The 17,200-nt window shown below is 34.8% G+C and overlaps 1 protein-coding gene and 1 pseudogene across 10 annotated transcripts; both read right to left on the bottom strand.

The window, feature by feature from the left end:
* Window positions 1-1,732: 1,732 nt before the first annotated feature.
* Window positions 1,733-11,000, bottom strand: LOC121255369 (methylmalonate-semialdehyde dehydrogenase [acylating], mitochondrial-like). 10 transcript variants are annotated; one of them, XM_041155659.1, is made up of 21 exons: window positions 10,725-10,997; window positions 10,026-10,063; window positions 9,441-9,948; window positions 9,264-9,358; window positions 8,942-9,013; window positions 8,688-8,849; window positions 8,516-8,594; window positions 8,257-8,411; window positions 7,380-7,443; window positions 6,408-6,487; window positions 6,075-6,140; window positions 5,465-5,515; window positions 5,220-5,371; window positions 4,430-4,520; window positions 4,127-4,207; window positions 3,122-3,199; window positions 2,986-3,021; window positions 2,820-2,863; window positions 2,636-2,714; window positions 2,212-2,302; window positions 1,733-2,092 (listed from the first exon to the last, which is right to left on the bottom strand). In XM_041155659.1, the coding sequence occupies exons 2-21, from the start codon at window positions 10,044-10,046 to the stop codon at window positions 1,989-1,991; spliced, it is 2,109 nt and encodes a 702-aa protein (XP_041011593.1). In that variant the 5' UTR covers window positions 10,047-10,063; window positions 10,725-10,997; the 3' UTR covers window positions 1,733-1,988. The 10 variants fall into 10 exon arrangements, with proteins under 10 accessions (XP_041011593.1, XP_041011587.1, XP_041011586.1 ...); XM_041155653.1 differs by having other exon boundaries at window positions 9,441-10,390; window positions 10,468-10,997; XM_041155652.1 differs by having other exon boundaries at window positions 9,441-10,390.
* A 1,254-nt stretch (window positions 11,001-12,254) lies between these two features.
* Window positions 12,255-14,768, bottom strand: LOC121255371 (annotated as a pseudogene).
* Between the last annotated feature and the right edge of the window lie 2,432 nt (window positions 14,769-17,200).

Below are 17,200 nucleotides of genomic sequence, written 5' to 3'. Positions count from 1 at the left end.
CGGCTGGGCTGCGTTTCACTCCTCTACCACCCACCCCACCGTCAAAGCCTCCAAGAAAGTTTGAAGACAAGTTTTTTTTTTCCTTTTTCTGGGATTGAGCTAGTTGTCCTTGATCAGTTCCTTCTTCTTCTTCTTGTATCTTGGCCTGCGTTTTGTTCTCCATCTCCTTTGTTCTTTATCGTTTTAATTAGTTTTTGCTCGTTCTTGGAGAGAACTGAGAAGAAATCATATCATCTTAAGAGATGATTGCGGCTCCAGAAGGTCAAAGTGTTACTCTTGATCTGTTAAAAATCAAGGGTTCATGATATCTATTAAAAATCATAAAGATAGAGAATCATTTCATATTTTCCCTTTTTTCTTTATGGACTTTGGAAGATTTGACCAAATAAATTAATACAACTAAAACTAGTTGGATTGACAGAGAATGGAGGAGGGAGTTTGCCAAAAATGGAAGAGAGAGTCCGAAAATGGAAGATGGAGGAAAATGGAGGAGATGGAAGAAAATGGAGGGAAAGCGAAAAGGTAGAAGAGTGAAACCGAAACGCACCGCATCATTTTTCCCTCTGTTTGCTTTTCGTGCGCAATCCCTGTGCGAAGTTCCCTACCTATATCATTTTTCTTTTTGTATACAAACGAGTTTTAAAAGTTTTGACCATCTCATATTTAATCATTATAATTTTTTTAAAATTTATACATAAAATATAATAAACAATTTAATTTTATCAAATTTCAAAATAAAAACAATATTTGAACAATATTTTTTTTCAATTTTTAATTTTCTATTTGATCTCAACTCTACTCACTATCCAAACTTCCCCTAAATTATTATTTGAGGTATTAAAAAAATAACTCGTAATTAACTGGTGACACCCTTGAATTTAGTAATTTTCAATATACAAAATAGATGCATGAGGAAGTATCTTTTGGCTCATGTGAATATTTAAAAGAGTAGTGCTAAGTTGTCGCCTAGCATTGACAACTGGGTGTGCCGTCTAGGGGTGAAAACCAACATCGTCGGTGTCGATGCCATTCCACTTAAACTTAAGTGGAACGGCGCAGTTTTGATAAGGGTATATTAAAAAATATATATTATATTAGTCGGTTTAGTAGTTCGGCATAGCTTCAAATTATGATTGAACTGTTGAACGTCGATTTCTTCAAATTGCCACTGCATGCCGACCGGTTCTCCACCGGTTAGCGTCGATAACGGCCGGTGGCGTCAGTTTCCGTATAACCCTAGTGTCGTCTAGCACAAATTTATCTTCTCTTTTTTTCAATTTTTTTTTTATGATTTTTAAACATTTTTTAAAAATATTAAAAAAATATCAATACACTAATAAGTATTTCCTTAACTATTAAGTTAAAAAAAATTAAAATAGAAGGTGTCAAAGTAACATTTTCCTATTTAAAATATCAATAAATAATAATAAAATAATTTGAATTAAAATGTTTTGTTAAGTTTTAATATTTTTTTGTTTTGAAATAAAATTAGTAGACTATCCAGTCAAGTGAGGGCGGTTAATGCTGGAAAAACCTACAATAATTTTCAAATGAGAAATATTTTAATTATAAAGAGATCACACAAAAATAAACTCAAAAACTGACGCAACTTTATATAATACAATAGATTGTAAAACTATTATTGTAAAATTTACTTAACGTATCATATGAAGCCTTGTCTTATTGTGAATTTATTTGTATGAAATTTAGCCTATTGGAACTTCAACTAGGATTGCTTGAAAATATATACACGAGCACATGCATGACACATGCATACATACATTAATGGAGTGCCCATTTGTTAATAGATTGTACACATTCACAAAATTAAACCTGTTCATAAAATTTACTGCTATATATACATGTATATCCAGGACTAGATGCTGAGGGTGATGGGAGCAACTGCTGGCCGGAGAGCAAGGAAGCTAACCGATGAGTCAACCCAAGCAGCCCTCTCCCACTTCTATATAGACCACATGTTATAACCACTAAGAACTTGCCATTGCCAGGGATGCATCATTGCTGCCTGGCAAATCTTTCCACTGTTGAGTCACTGTCTTCCCCCGGGTGTAAAACTGAATTCCAGCCTTGCCTGCAATTCAGTCTCATTACAAATTTGAATATCTCAACCACTACACGATTGCTTCGGGAAAAAAAAAAAAAAAAACCGTGGGAATTATACAGCAATATTTCCAAAGCACTAAAAGTTACCATCTAAATTGAGATCACCAGCAAAGGATGGCTTGCAGCTAGTAAATGAGGAAAAAGGCAGGGGTACAGAGATGGGAACATTTATGCCAACCTGTCAAACCAAGTTAATGTGGTAACAACCAATAAAATTGCAACCAATCTAAATAAGAACAAAAAAAAAAAAAAAACTCCCAATCTGTAAAAATATATATGATTGGATTCATTAATCCATGCAGTGAGCATTACAAACAAAACGTACATGCCAAATTTGTGGAGAAAACTAGTATCTTGAACTCTGCTCATTGAGTGCTTTAGATTTTTTAACGGAGTGGGAGCAGAGCAAGAGATGTGACCAAACAAGGAACTCGTGAAGTTTATCCAATTTTAGATATTTAATACTTTTCTGATTCTTTTGCCTTGTGGCAAGCTGCAAAGAGATGGCTACCTGCCCAACTTCAATCTCAGTTTGGAATTTCCTTGCAGCAACACCAGAGGTTGTAAATATAGAAGCTCCATTGCCATATCTGTAAGACAGCAACAAATAGGTATACAAAAAAATAAAAAAACACACCTATAAAGGACTCTCATCTTACAATGAGGATTGAAAAAGAAGGTAAATCTGGGAATACTTATTTCTGTTAACAATGTTTATGGCCTCTTCGATGCTTTCAGCCTGGGCATCAAGAATATCGAATCTTAAAATCTTAAAATAGGAAACAATCACTTATTTTTTGAAAAACAGGAAACTACTAACTTGCTAACTAGATAAAGATGAGTAGATAGATGGATACCAACCCGCATACAAAGGAGAAGTGGGCCAAAAAATTCTTCCTGTAGAAACCAAGGTAAAAGACCATTTAAGGTGATAACCGGGTCAAGTCTCTTCCTTCAGTAAAATCCATGATTGCTTCTAGAACACGATAAAAGATACCTTGTAACACTCCATGTTGATTGTGACATTGGACAAGATGGTGGGACCAATGAAATTGCCATGTTCATATCCGGGAACCTATATGTTATCCACAAATCAATACCGTACATTATGTCAACTTGGGACACTCTAAATCATAAAACAAACTGCAGTTATGAACATGCTTCTTACAATCCAAACCACAAGATCCCAGTAACTTGTTTATGGCCAATTAAGTATGCAAGTGAAGAAACTGCATGATATTCCTGATTGTTGGAGATTAACAAAACAAAAAAGTAAAAACGATAAGACTTGAAAAGGACACCTATAAACAAGATGAGAAAAATAAAACATAAATATTTCAAGTTATCAGAAAGATACTAGCATCAAATTAATATGTATTTCTTTTTCATTTCTGTTGACTTTTTGTTTATTATGTTTCATTATTTTATTTATGTAGTGTTTTCTGTTTTTTTTTTTCGCTATTATTTTTTGAAGATTTTTTTTTTTTTTTCCATTTTTAACTTCTAGCATTTTTAAATTCGTTATTTTTATTTTATTGATTGTATGTTTTCAGATTTTTTCAGACAAGTGACATGCTAGGTGTCCATTACCCATGTAACATGCAACATCAGCAGTTTTGATCAATTTTAAACGAAAAAGTTAACTTAAAAATAAAAAGAACCTAAGGACTAGAACAAGATTTTTGCAAACTCAAGGACCATTTTCTAAGAATCGAATTATTTAAGAGAACTGTTACAGACACAAAGAGATTATACAAAAGTAAATCTACAAGCTAAGGTGGCTTCACAAAATCCATTAGATCTACATTATAGTACAAGTAACTTTCTAATTTGACGTACATCTAACCACATCAGTTTGTGGGTTAAATTTTGTGTAATATATTTGTGGCTAAAGTACTTTCATCATCACTATCAAATTATCAATCTACATAATAAAAGCAAAGGCATAGATACACCCAGAAACAAAATATAAGAAATCTTCCGTAGTAGTGAAAGACAGTACCACAATGTTTCTCCCATCAAGGACCAGTTTTGCACCAGTATCAACACCTGTTTGGACCAATCTGCATATTTGTTCCTTTGCCTGTCAGTAATGGAGAATGTTAAAGAATTATGGAATTATACCAAGACATATCCACATGTTGAATGTGAACTGCTCAAAATACTTCCACTCAGGCACCCAATATAAAAAATTCAAAATGCTTAAGACCGCTCGTATTAATGCACCCCAATGGAATCTACTACAATAACAGACAACTCCTTCCACTTGAACGACTGAGTGGTCAAGGGTTTAAATATGAGTCACCTGCTTGCTAATCACTGGTCCAAGGTCAGCATCTGATTCTGTTCCTTCGTTTACTTTAATTGCTTTGGCATGCTCCACTAGTTTATCTTCCCTGGAAAATGATAAACCCTTCTTACAGAAAACCATGGGATGTCACACCACACTAACTCAATACAAGAAGCAACAAAATCAAATAAATGTAAAGATAAAACAAACGCAAATGCGGAGAGAATTTCTTAAAATCAAGGAACATAATTCCAACATACACAAGAACCTCTGATATAGTTTCTTTTTTATTTAGGTGCATCCTATGCATTGTCCATGGACCTACAGCGCCAGGATAGAACCTATGCCTGGAGTCTGCAACCAGCCAGACTTTTCCCACATAAGCTATAACTGCCACAGGGTATTGAAAGTAGGTTCAAATTGTTGTTTTGCGATAAAGAGCATTTGGAAGATATAGGTGCTGAAGAAAGTGGCTTTCTATGTGAAAACAGCACAGCTTATGGGCAGAATTTCACTTATCAAGGAAGTGGAGGAAGATCAATGTGAAACCTCTGTGTAATTGAAGTAAATTGGTGGATCACATATTAAATTGAAGTAAACCGTTTCTCTTACAACAATATTATTATTTATGAGAGATAAAACAGAAATGAAATTCATTTTGAACACTTGAAATGGAGCAAGATATTATATGATTAGTCACAAAATGTGTGAACCACCTTCCTAATCCTGAAGAGAGAGAGAGAGAGCACCCAGATTTAAAAAGTTCAATAACATAGATATTTAATAGGGAGGCAAAATGTAATACCAAGGATTTAAGCCTCCAACAAAAACAACTGTGCTAAGGGCCATGCACTTTTGTCCTGCTGCACCAAAACCAGCAGCAACCAGGGCATTCAAAGTAGCTTCTACACTTGCATCAGGCATTACAACTGCATGATTTTTAGCTCCAACATTGGACTGAAGACAAGAGTCGCCCAGCCAATTTTTCATTGACCTCAGCTATTGCCTTAGTGAAACAGCAACCACAATGCTCGTAAAAGGAGAGTTTACCTGAATGCGCTTCCCTTTAGCTGATGCTCTTGCATAGACATAAGCACCAGCCTTAAAAAATAATAAAAGTAACAATTGAAAAAAAGGAATTATTTATCCATTAAAAAAACCAGAAACTTATAAATGTATTGAAAATATTTTCGTATAGAAATATTGACAAAAAATACACATTCTGAATTATAAAAAAAAAAAAAAAAAAAAGACCCTTATGGTATGACAAACAAAACGTTAAGGTTAGACCATCCCTATGGTTCCTTGACTTTTAAAGTTATACCATACCATATTATAGTCCCGACTAATTTCATATATTTTTTCACTAGTATTGTGCTTGTCAACCATAAGTGACAAAGGATTGTCTGTTCTGTTATACATTCATTCACTTCCTTTGGATCACTTGCAAACAATTTAACATTCACTTCCTCTGGATCACTTGCAAATAATTTAAGAAAGGGGAAAGGGCACCAAAGAAGAAGAAGAAGAAGAAGAAGAAGAAATTGAATGTCCATAAAAGAATTACTTGTGATCACTGATTTGAAAAATTGTAACCACATCAGTGTATAGGCAACAAACTGCAACTTGTATCATTGTTCAACATTTGCGAATAACTTACCGCATTTGGACCAACAAATGAGACAGCTTTAATATCATCATCATCACAAATCGCGTTAACAATGTCCTGTTCCAAGTCAATGATAAGAAAGTGAAAAGCTAACAGAAGAAAGAAAAAAGAAACATGTGTGATACAACAAAACAAGTTTGATTGAGCATGAAGATAAAAGCAAAGTTACACATGATGCATGTGCTAAATGAAACAGATTAATTTGTATCACATTCACTAGGAAAAGATTGATGCTTAAAATTAAAAATCAATAATATATACTGATGCTAAAGTGAGGTATTAATGGTATGAACAAGGCTTTGTAATCCATTTTTAGAACCTTACATTGGTGCCATGAACAATATTTAGGACACCATTAGGCAAGCCAGCTTCTACGGCTAGCTCTGCAAGCATTACTGCAGCCCCTGAAAGAAAAAACAAAATAAGTTAATTAAAGTGCAAATGTCTTGGTCATATATATCCTATTTTGAGCATAAAAGTCATGCATTGTTAGTAAGTAAGTCGAACAGTAAACAAATAGCTAGATTCTCAAAAAGACCTCTAACTCCAGTCATGGAGTCACAAACATCTTTTCCTAAATGGGAAAGGAAATTTTTTTGTTCAGCAAACAATAATTTTATTAATGAGAATTGGGCATAGCCCAAGTACATGGGACATATGCAAGATAATGCTTGGACAAATTAAAAGGAAGAAATTACCTAGCCCAAGGAAATTTAAAAGGATGAAATCATAAAAAAGAGATGGACAAGTTACCGACAAAAGAAAAATTAAATATATACATATACATACACATACACCACATAATTAGAAGTTTTAGTATGCCACATGTTTGATGAAATGTCGTATTGACAGCAACTTCAATTTAAATAGTTGGGACTTTATCTGAGGGTCCAATTGGTTGTAGCTATTGGGTATCATATTGAACTCTTTTTTAGGTCTTTAACATGGCTATCCTTGCTGGATTTTAAGAGAAACCATAACAGATAAATCTCCTCATTTAATCATGTAAATTTATATCCCTTTGACAGGCCAGTTTAGATCTGGTCTGCCAGCAGGTGGTGAAAGGCAAAATCGAGTTTCAAGATCCATCACCTTACCTACCCCATCTCTCTCTATCCAATAATTGGTGCGCAGAAAACACCACCAGAAGCGATACTTACAACTTATCAGCCTCATGTAGAGCACCAAACACAGCATAACGAGAACCTCCTCTTGCTCTACCGTTTAAAGAATAATAGAATAGAGTAAAAGTTCCATGATCATATCTTCCAATACTGGGAAGGATTTCAAAATCACCTGGATCCTTCTCCGATGGCTTCAGAATAAATGTATTACCACATGTGACTGAAATAGGAAACATCTGCAAATGAAAAGAAAAATATAAACCTCCTTTGAACAGAAACATTCCTCGTTCATTTAATAGGGGTATATAACTCATGACTGAAATAGGAAAAAAGTCTTATTTTACGTTTTTCAGAAAGAAAATTGATAGGTAATCAAGAAGTTTTATTAATAAGATAATAAGCATACCCCCAAGTACATAGGACACATACACAGGACGTTTTTCAAGAAAAATCAAACAATTATATGAGATTGAACCCATGACTTCACCCTCTTTATTATGATCCAAAATGCGTAAAAAAAAAAAAAAAAAAAAAAAAAAAAAGAAAAGAAAAAAAAAGAAAAAGAAAAAGAGAGTAAAAAAGGCTTAATATAAATTTCAAAGGTTACAAATATCAAAAAGGGGTGTGGCCCAAGTACAAAAATACCATACAGATGGAAGCACCCCAAAAATTAGGGAAAAGAATTGAGAAGTACAGCTCAAGACCTTAACTGAGAACATATATAAAATGGTAAAGAACAGTCCATGAAGTATGATGCCAAGTGGGGCTATTTGCAATTACTAACAACTTTCGTAACCCCATCATAACTACAAATTGATGTGGTTCTTTTTATGATTTTTCTTTGGGATCAATCACAAGTTCTTTAGTCTCACATTCTAACGGTGACAGAGTATCAACACCTGTAGACTCCAAAAGTTTCAATAAACATATTAAAATCAGAAAATTCATCTATAAAAAACACATGCCCCACCACAAACAAGTCTTGGACCAATAAATATGGCCAACCGAGGAGAGCATAAACAGTGAATATTGAAGTATAGCAAGCTTACCCATAAGGGAATCATAGCCGGAAAGTCAAAGGGGCAAATCCCAGCACAAACACCAAGCGGCTCTCTAATGCTGTAGCTATCAGTTCCATTAGATACATTAGAAACAAATTCCCCTATTTGCAAAGTCGCCAGTCCACAAGCATGTTCCACCTCCTCTATGAATGAAGATCAAAAACTTGTTGGGCACAATCAATGCCAACTAAGCCTTTTCATATACAACAAAAGACAAAAATTAAAAAAAGAAAAAAAAAAAACTAACCCAGCCCACATAATACATCACCATAAGCATCCTTCAATGTCTTTCCATGTTCAGCAGTAATAATCCTAGCAAGCTTATCCTAGGCCAGAGATTATATGGTAAAATTAGTTAATATTAGGGAAAAAAAAAACTGTAACTTGAATTAATAAAAACTAAGGCCCAAAAAACTTACAATGTCTCTGCGAATAAGCTCTTGGAACTTGAACATGATGCGTTGACGAGTCACAATTGGCATGTTTTGCCACAATGGAAAGGCCCGCTTTGCTGCAAATACCGCAGCTTTGAACTCCTCAATTGTAGTTATGGGAACTTGGGAAACAACTCGCTGTGTTGCCTATCATTTAGGAAAATAGAATACAATTATTGACTTAAACTACCAGGAAATAATAAAAAAAAAAGATTTTTTAAGGCATTTACCACACTTACAGGGTTCAAAACATCAATAGAGGTGAATGATTCTGAATCAACAAATCTACCACCAATCAGATTAGGAACTCTCTGATATGCATCACGAAATAAGTTCAAATATGGACTACAGAGAAAACCCCATTGAAAGGGGGAGCAGGGCAAGCAGTGAAAGAAAGAAATAAGATAAAGAGTAATTTAGGAAGGATTAGCAGAAATATATTATTTCCTTCTCTTTTTTTTTTTAAGTAAACATATTATTTCCTTCTATTTTTTAAAACTTTTTCTTCTTACCCAGGTATTAAGGATAAGACTTCTTCAGCAGAGTTACATCTAAGCTTACCGGAGGGTTGCGCTGCCTCCAAGATGGCTTCGTGACTGCAAGATAATTGTTTCTTACAGCAGACTTCTGAGGTCCCAAGGACTTGAAGTTCCTCACTGCAGTACAAGCATGCCATCTTCCACTGTAAGGAAATTGAAAGAGTGCTTAATGACATGAAACTTCAAACAAAAGCCACACCTGTCATATTTCCTTGTCGGAGCTTAGCTTTAACATTGTAAACATGTTTCGGAGTTGATAAAAGATCTGGATTGCTTTGCCTTAGTCTCTTTAGAATTTGGCGAGGTTTTAATCCAGCTTCTGTCATTTCTTTAATTATAAGAATTTCTCTCTCTGTAAAGCGACGAGCAGAGGGATGCTCCGAGATGTCTTTTATGGGTTCATGGTTGTGTGTTCCATTTTTTATGGTAAGGACCCACAAGCCATCATCCTTCTTTCCCACAGCTTCAAAAGGACAATTAGTCAGCCGAGTTCCGGTTTTTCTTCTGCGAGTACATTCAGCAGATGATTCATCAGCAGATTTCCGCCTGTTACGATAAACACCTCCTCTATCACAGCCAAGGACAACCACTCTGTCTCTCTTAGATTGCTTAATTGTAACTACATATCCCTGGGACACAGCAAAGTCCCCAACATGCTGGATTAGTTCTTCACGATCCACAAATGTTCCAGGTGAAGGCGGAAGCATCTGTGGGGGTTCACTCAACTCTGAGCAACTTTGAATGTCCATCATTAATAACCACAAGAGAAAACCTGCACTCTCACCTTAGCATGGTCACCTTCCATCAAGACATCTTCGTATCTTACATCAAACTTATTAGCACCACGGCTCCACTTAACAAAAGGAGAAATAGTTTTAGGAATTAATAGCAGCACATCTCAACTGTTGCATCTGCAGATATGCTTGGTTGTAAACAAAACCAAGACCGCTTCTTCTGTTTAAAACTTCGTGGATGGAATTTTTTTTCATCATCAATCATGACTATCCCATCTCATTTCACTGTAAAAGTAATGGCATAATGCATCCAACAAAAGAACATGAAAAACACCACATAGAACAGCACGGATATCCTCCTCTAGGATTTCACCTTCAGTTGAAACAAAAGAGAGATAATACCCTATAAAAAGTCCTGCCAAATGATTGGATCAATTTAAATGATAAAAACTTCAAACAATTCAAGATATGCAATACCCACAAGCCAAATACCCACAGTTTTTTTCCAGCCAGTCATAAGCACAAAAAGATTGAAGTCCGAGCAAGCAATGAGTTATAAGTATAAAAAATCATATCAAACAGGCATGCCCTGTTTGGTCCCCATTGGGCCATTATAGCAGAAAAGGAAAAGAATCAAATTTGAACGAGACCCTCCGTCTATACTTGACAGAACAAAGTCAGAAATCAAAATTTCCTTTCCTCTTCCACTTTCCCTAATTTTCTTAAGGCCCAAACCCAGAGAGTCTTACCGGCGACTGGGATCGGCCCCTTAGCGACGGTACCGATATCCGGCTAGGACAGGGGTTTCTTCAGCCCGTTCAAGTACCAAAGTGAATGCCTGTAACTCGACCCGTTTGGTTTTTAGTTTTACCAAGAGGTTCAGAATTGAACCAGAAAGTAAGCCATTGATTCAAGAAAAGGGAAATTGTTCGGGGTGGTGAAAACGAGAAGAGGACTGTGCTACGTAGAAGAATGCGTTAAAAGAGTAGCAAATTGCAATCAAACGGCCATTTGAGTCGTAAGTTTTACCACAAATATTGGATATTTTCATCGTTTGATATAAAATAAATTTCATACGTTTAGGTGTGATTTGGATTAGAAATGAGTTGAGATGTATTGAGAAGGTTTGTAAATAATAAAATAAAAATTAAATTATTTATTATATTTTATATAAAAATTTAAAAAATTATTTTAAAATTTGAAAAAATTAAATTATTTATTATATTTTGTGTAAAAATTTAAAAAATTTATATAATATTTTTATTTTATTATTATAATTTTTTAAATAAAATATAATAAATAATTTATTTTTTTTAAATCTTGAAATAATAATAATATTTTAAAAATATTTTATTTAACTTTTAATTTTCATCTCAACTAACCAACCATATCTCAGAGCCACGGAAAAATATTATTCTGTTATTATTCTTCCTTATTTTACTTTAATAATTGATTAACTAATCACTTGTTGCTTTAAAAAAGGCTTTAAATCCTCATACTGAATTAAAAATGGTTCTAAGAGGAGTCCGAAATTGCAAATCTGTTGTAAAAGGTAAGATTAGATTATCAAAAGTTGATTACTTTTTATGATTTTTATCTGGACATATCCATTATATCTTATCCGTTAAAAGGCACCTCTCGAGTGCCAGATGGACAGTATGTTGTGGCGATAAAATAAGAATGATATCCTTACATCTTAATTATTATTTTATTATTATTCAATTTTTTTTCTTTTTATTATTTGAATTTGGATTAAAAATATTAAAATATGATATTTTTACATAATCTAAAAGAAAATAAATTAAATCAATTAACGTAATTATGTAATTTAATTAAAAATAACTATTTTCTTATAAATTATACAAAAAAAGTCATGTTCTAAAATTTTTAATCCAAATTTAATGAGAAAAAAGAAAAGAAAAACTTGATAATAAAACAGTAATAAATGAAGTTATATAATTACCAGGCCAAAAATATTATCTTGTTTCGGATGAGCCCCTCACTTCATTCTTTGAGCTGATCTTTGGTGGGAAATGGCATTCCAGATTCGCAATGCAAGCTTAAGTCAACCCTAACCTAGGCATCGGATATGCCTGCTCCGCGACTAGCGGTTAATTTCGTTTATAGGATATATATCCTTGTCCGACCTTGAGGTTATCGATCCCTTTCCAGGAAGGGGGCTAGCCATATTCAGAAAAGTCATATATTTTAGGTGGAATGCATCATAAAAATATATATATTTTAAATAGAAATGACGTAAAACGCAATCACTGGTGCTAAGTTTAACTTGGAACTATTACGTTGTTTATAAATTATTACATGCAATATAAAACCCATATATTTCAGGTACAACGCACTTTTCTGTACATGGTATCCATGAGTACTTATAACCAACCAGTCTTTGCATGGCTAAACATAAATCTTTACACCTAAGATCAATAAATGCCAGATTAAATGCATCTCTACCAACATTCAAAAGTGATACAGATGTAGAGGATGAGGTCAACTGGGAGGAATTGGTGTTGTAACTCTCTGGCTTGAATATTGGGATTTCCCCCCTCAGAATCAGTAGCAGCATTGGACGTGTTGAGGGAGGTCTCAGCTGGTCTATTGACTCTATTAGCACGTGGAGGATATACTGGTGCCGGTATATTTGATGGGAGAACAGGCAATGGAGCTTCAAAATTGAGGACATGAATTGTCTCCCTTATTGAAGGCCTAAGGTTGCGATCAGGGTGAGCGCACCACAGCCCAACAATCATCAACTGCTTCATTTGCTGCTCATTAAATTCTCCAAGCAACCTTGGGTCAGCCGCCTCAAGTACATCTCCTCTTCCATAGAGCCCCCAAACCCACTCCAACATTATTACTTGATCTTCAGGGGCTTTAGGAGTAACTGGTTTTCTTCCACAAGCTATCTCCAAAGCAACAATCCCAAAACTATAGACATCCGATTCCTTGCCGGCCTGACCGCTTGTCACACATTCAGGAGCCATGTAACCCATGGTGCCTGCCAAAACAGTGGTTCGCGACCCTTTGTCATGGTCCACAAACCTAGCTAACCCAAAATCTCCAAGTTTAGCATTGAAGTCTGAATCAAGCATGATGTTGCTTGATTTTATATCTCTATGCACCACACATTGTTCCCATTCCTCGTGCAAGTAGAGTAAGGCCGAGGCCAAGCCTTGGGCAATTTTGTACCTCAATTCCCATATCAGTAAGCTATTGTCTTTAAAAAGAAATGAATCTAAGCTTCCATTAGATAGGAACTCATAAACGAGCAGGAGTTCCCTCCTTTCATGGCACCACCCAAGGAGTTGCACCAAATTTCTATGTCTTAATTGGCCAATGATTTTACTTCTGATGCATACTCCTTTATCCCCTGTTTAGACACTTTTGATACTCTCTTAATAGCAACAGAAGCATTTGAGTCCCTTAAAAATCCTCTGTAAACCACTCCAAATCCTCCCTGGCCTAGCTTTTCTTCATCACTAAAATTCTTCGTGGCACGAGCCAATTCCTTAAACGAGAATCTCTTTGGCCCAGTTCCCCTCTGAAATTCCTCATCCATGTATACAGCAAAGGCAAGATCATCTTCTTGATCTCTCATACTCTTCTTCCATAAGGCCAACAGAACCAAAGCCAACCCACCAACCAAAACAAATCCACCGGCGCCCAACCCCAAGGCTAACCCTAACTTCTTGTTTTTACTTCGGCTTGGAGCACCTGACCCTGTTGGATTAGTTACAATACCATCATCAGTTTCCAAACTGGAACTAAAATCCCATGAGTAAATGTCATGCATTGCAAAAGCATTTCCTGTTGCGACTGAGAATCCAAAAGCAACAAATTCAGGTAGATGAAGTCTCAAATCAACAATTTCAGAAAGGAACTGCCTTACAGGAACATTGTTTCTTAAACCAGTGAAGACAACACTCAAGTTATGAGAACTAGAATTATAGCTAATCCAAGCTTCATTCTTTCTCCCTTCCATAATCGAGGTATTACTGATTAACCATGACACATTCGCAATAGATCTCATGGACTTGATATCAATACCTACATGAAGGCCGGGAGGATCCCAAAGGCTGTTCTGATAGATATCGAACTCCACCGCCACAAAATGATTGTCTGTCGTGTTTAATTCCTGGCCATCGCGAGTAAGACCCATACCGCCACCTTTTGTGACGGATTCGGGAATCTTTGAACCAGCACGATCTAGGAAGAACACAAGCCCATCTCCATATGCCGTTCTATTTTGAGAATCGATGACAAAGGAAAAATGGGTAGTGAAATCAGTGAGGTTTCCGGAGACCTTATCCCACAGATGCATCAGAAGGGAATACGTGGCGCGACCCACGAACTGGTTTTGGGCCTGGTTGCCGGTGAGTCGGATGACGTTGTTTGCGGCGGTAGCTCTCTGATCATATGTTATGTTGGAGTCGTCGGAATTGAAGCTGGTATAGTTGAAGGATATCGCACTTGTAAAAGGGATCAGTAAGAAGAAAGTGGCGATCATTGATAGATAAAAGATGAACGGGGGCTTTGGAAAGAGGAAATGTTTGAGTTTGAAGTCGTTGCCAGCCATGATCGTAGTTTGGAAGGATTGAGGATGTTGGGTTAAAGATACTGCAGAGTTTAATGCGAATAGCTACAAGAAGCTCTTATAAAGAAACAGAGGATTCTGTTCTGGAAGGAGAAGAAAAAAAATCCATAATTTGGTCGACTAGGTATAGATACCATGCATGGATAGAAACGGTCAATCTATACATGATAACTTTGATTGTTTATATGTAGAATAATTTAAAATCACGTGCCAATAAATATTAGCTAGACAAATTAAAATCTTCATCTTCTTCTCTCTCTTTTTTTTTTAATATTACATTGAAAGGAGAGTTAATATAGTATATTCAAAAGAAAATGTCGATCGAGAAGTAATGAAATCGATCGTCACAATGCAAGCAACGTCCTTGGATCTTCATTGATTTTTTTAGTCTATCGCTAGAATTGAAAAGTCATGTAGTGTGGATTTGTGTGCTTGTTTCAGCGGATCAATTAGATACACGATATTGGGTGCACTTTCATGTAAAAGTATATTCCATCCGGCCCATCCATCTCAAAAGTCAAAGCTGAGGCCGCGTAATTTACATATTTGATTTATTGAATTATTATATTCTCTAATCAATCTGTAGAGGAGATCGTGATTTATCTATATTATTTAAATGATAAGATTTAATTTGATTTATGTTTCAAATTAAATTAAATCTTGTAAATACTTTATTAAACAATGAATTCTATACACAAATTTGAAAATATAATTATTTAGTTATTAGCATCGTATTTTCGTCTAATATTAGATTAAAAATCATGATATCCCATCCACGTTCATGAGATGGCTTTTCTTATTATTTTAAAAAACTAACTATATCAGTTTTGATGGATCAAAATTAAAATAATCCAAATATATTTATAATATATATATATAATCAATTAGCCTTTTTGAACTTCTAGAACGATTACTTACAAAATGCAACTTGTTTTTTGAGTATTTTATCTTCCAAGGATACCTAAGATCATCGACAAGACTATTTTTTGCAAACAATGATAGCTTAACCACACTACTATTAATTTAGCGTACTACGTATGAGTCATAGTTCTGCATGTTCTACCAAAACCACGCTAGCAAATGCTTTCCCAAGCACATCTAAATTCTAATACAAAAGCCATGCCATCGTTTTATCAGTCCTCCAAAATATTGCAAACAATATGTAATTTTTTTTTTTCTAATATGGAATATTTCCAATAAAAAATAAATTGTCAATGTCGGATAACTCAAGATCATTATGCTTTCTAAGTAGACTTGGAACAAGTCAAAATAATATTTACTGTTGTCCGTATAAATATTTCAAAAATTAGACTTAATACTTATTTCTATCTTTCTCCCACTCGAATCTCTCAAAAAATTGACTTTTCCTTTTCATATCTCGACGTGAACGGTTTCCTTCAGCCCATAATAGTTAATTCTCGACACCTGAAAGTGGCTCCTTACGTAATTAGGTGGCGTTTTCTTACCAATTAAAACGTTTTTCTTTTTTTTTTTTCTTGTCGTTTGAGGCATGAGGTGTTGTGGGCCATGGCTTTGTCACCTCATCAGAAGGCTATATTCTCACATCAATTACCAATAAATTTGGGTTGACATACTCAACTTGATTCCGGAGTGTTTGATGCAAAAAATTAGCACAACAAATGGAAGAAAGAGTCATCTTCAACTCACGAGGGTGACCCGATGGTCATTGGTGGGTAGGCATGCTTGAATTTATCCATGAAAATAAATAATAAATAAAATACAAATAAAAAAGAAATACAAATTTATTTAATTCGGTACAAAATCTAAGTTCATATAGTATTGGAGAACAAATTCATTATAATTGATAATTTTACAATTTTTTTCATATTTTCTCGTATCTTACAGTACAATAAAGTTGGAGACCCCTTTGGAAGACCCTTTTTTTCCATAGGAGTCTTTCAGAGGGGTGTGTCAGCTTCATGTCACTTCTTCGTTCCTTATTAAGTGCCTGACTATACTTCCTCCCTCCGCTCTTGCCTTCATGTCTTGCCTTCCCTTTCTTTTTCCTCATCAAATTACTGATGGTCGTATGGTGGACTGGGCCCAATATTTTTATTCCCTAACACGGAGCATTCTCCGTCGTGCTGTTTTCAAGGCTCATAGCATAAATACAGCATATTAGGAACCACTAAACAACTTTTTCTAATAATTACATATTCAGTTGCATGAACGCATTGCATTAATTGCATATGGAAAATTATATACATACAACCTATTTACACAATCTTGTTATAAGTGAGAGATATTTTTTAACTTATAAAAGCAACATAATTTTATATAAATACTTTCAATTTAAAAATATGGGTTATATAAAGGGTTGTGTACTGTGTATCATTTTTCATAAGATATATGTAATATTATCGTCAAGTATATATATATATATATATAAGTTCTTGATACGTATAGTTTGAGAGAGTGATTGTGAAAACTGATAATTTAGAGAATAATTGCAAATTGAGTGGTACTGTTTTCTCCAAATTAATTAGTTCCATCCTTACTACTCTTGTCGCTACAACGTAAATAATACAAGAAGTGTAATGCATGTGAGCATTTTTAACATTTCGTTCTTCTTTTTTTTTTCCTATCTTTTTTCACCAA

Source organism: Juglans microcarpa x Juglans regia, chromosome 3D (genome assembly GCF_004785595.1).
Source record: "Juglans microcarpa x Juglans regia isolate MS1-56 chromosome 3D, Jm3101_v1.0, whole genome shotgun sequence".
NCBI lineage: Eukaryota > Viridiplantae > Streptophyta > Magnoliopsida > Fagales > Juglandaceae > Juglans > Juglans microcarpa x Juglans regia.
Note: the sequence above shows the minus strand (reverse complement) of the source record. Positions and strands in the feature narration are given on the sequence as shown.

Coding starts and splice junctions, on each gene's coding strand:
- LOC121255369 (XM_041155653.1), bottom strand. CDS start 9,993: ATGATGGACATTCAAAGTTGCTCAGAGTTGAGTGAACCCCCACAGATG. Junction 8,850..8,941: donor CTATTGATGTTTTGAACCCT/GTAAGTGTGGTA, acceptor CCTAAATGATAG/GCAACACAGCGAGTTGTTTC. Junction 2,864..2,985: donor CACTTCTCCTTTGTATGCGG/GTTGGTATCCAT, acceptor CTTGATGCCCAG/GCTGAAAGCATCGAAGAGGC.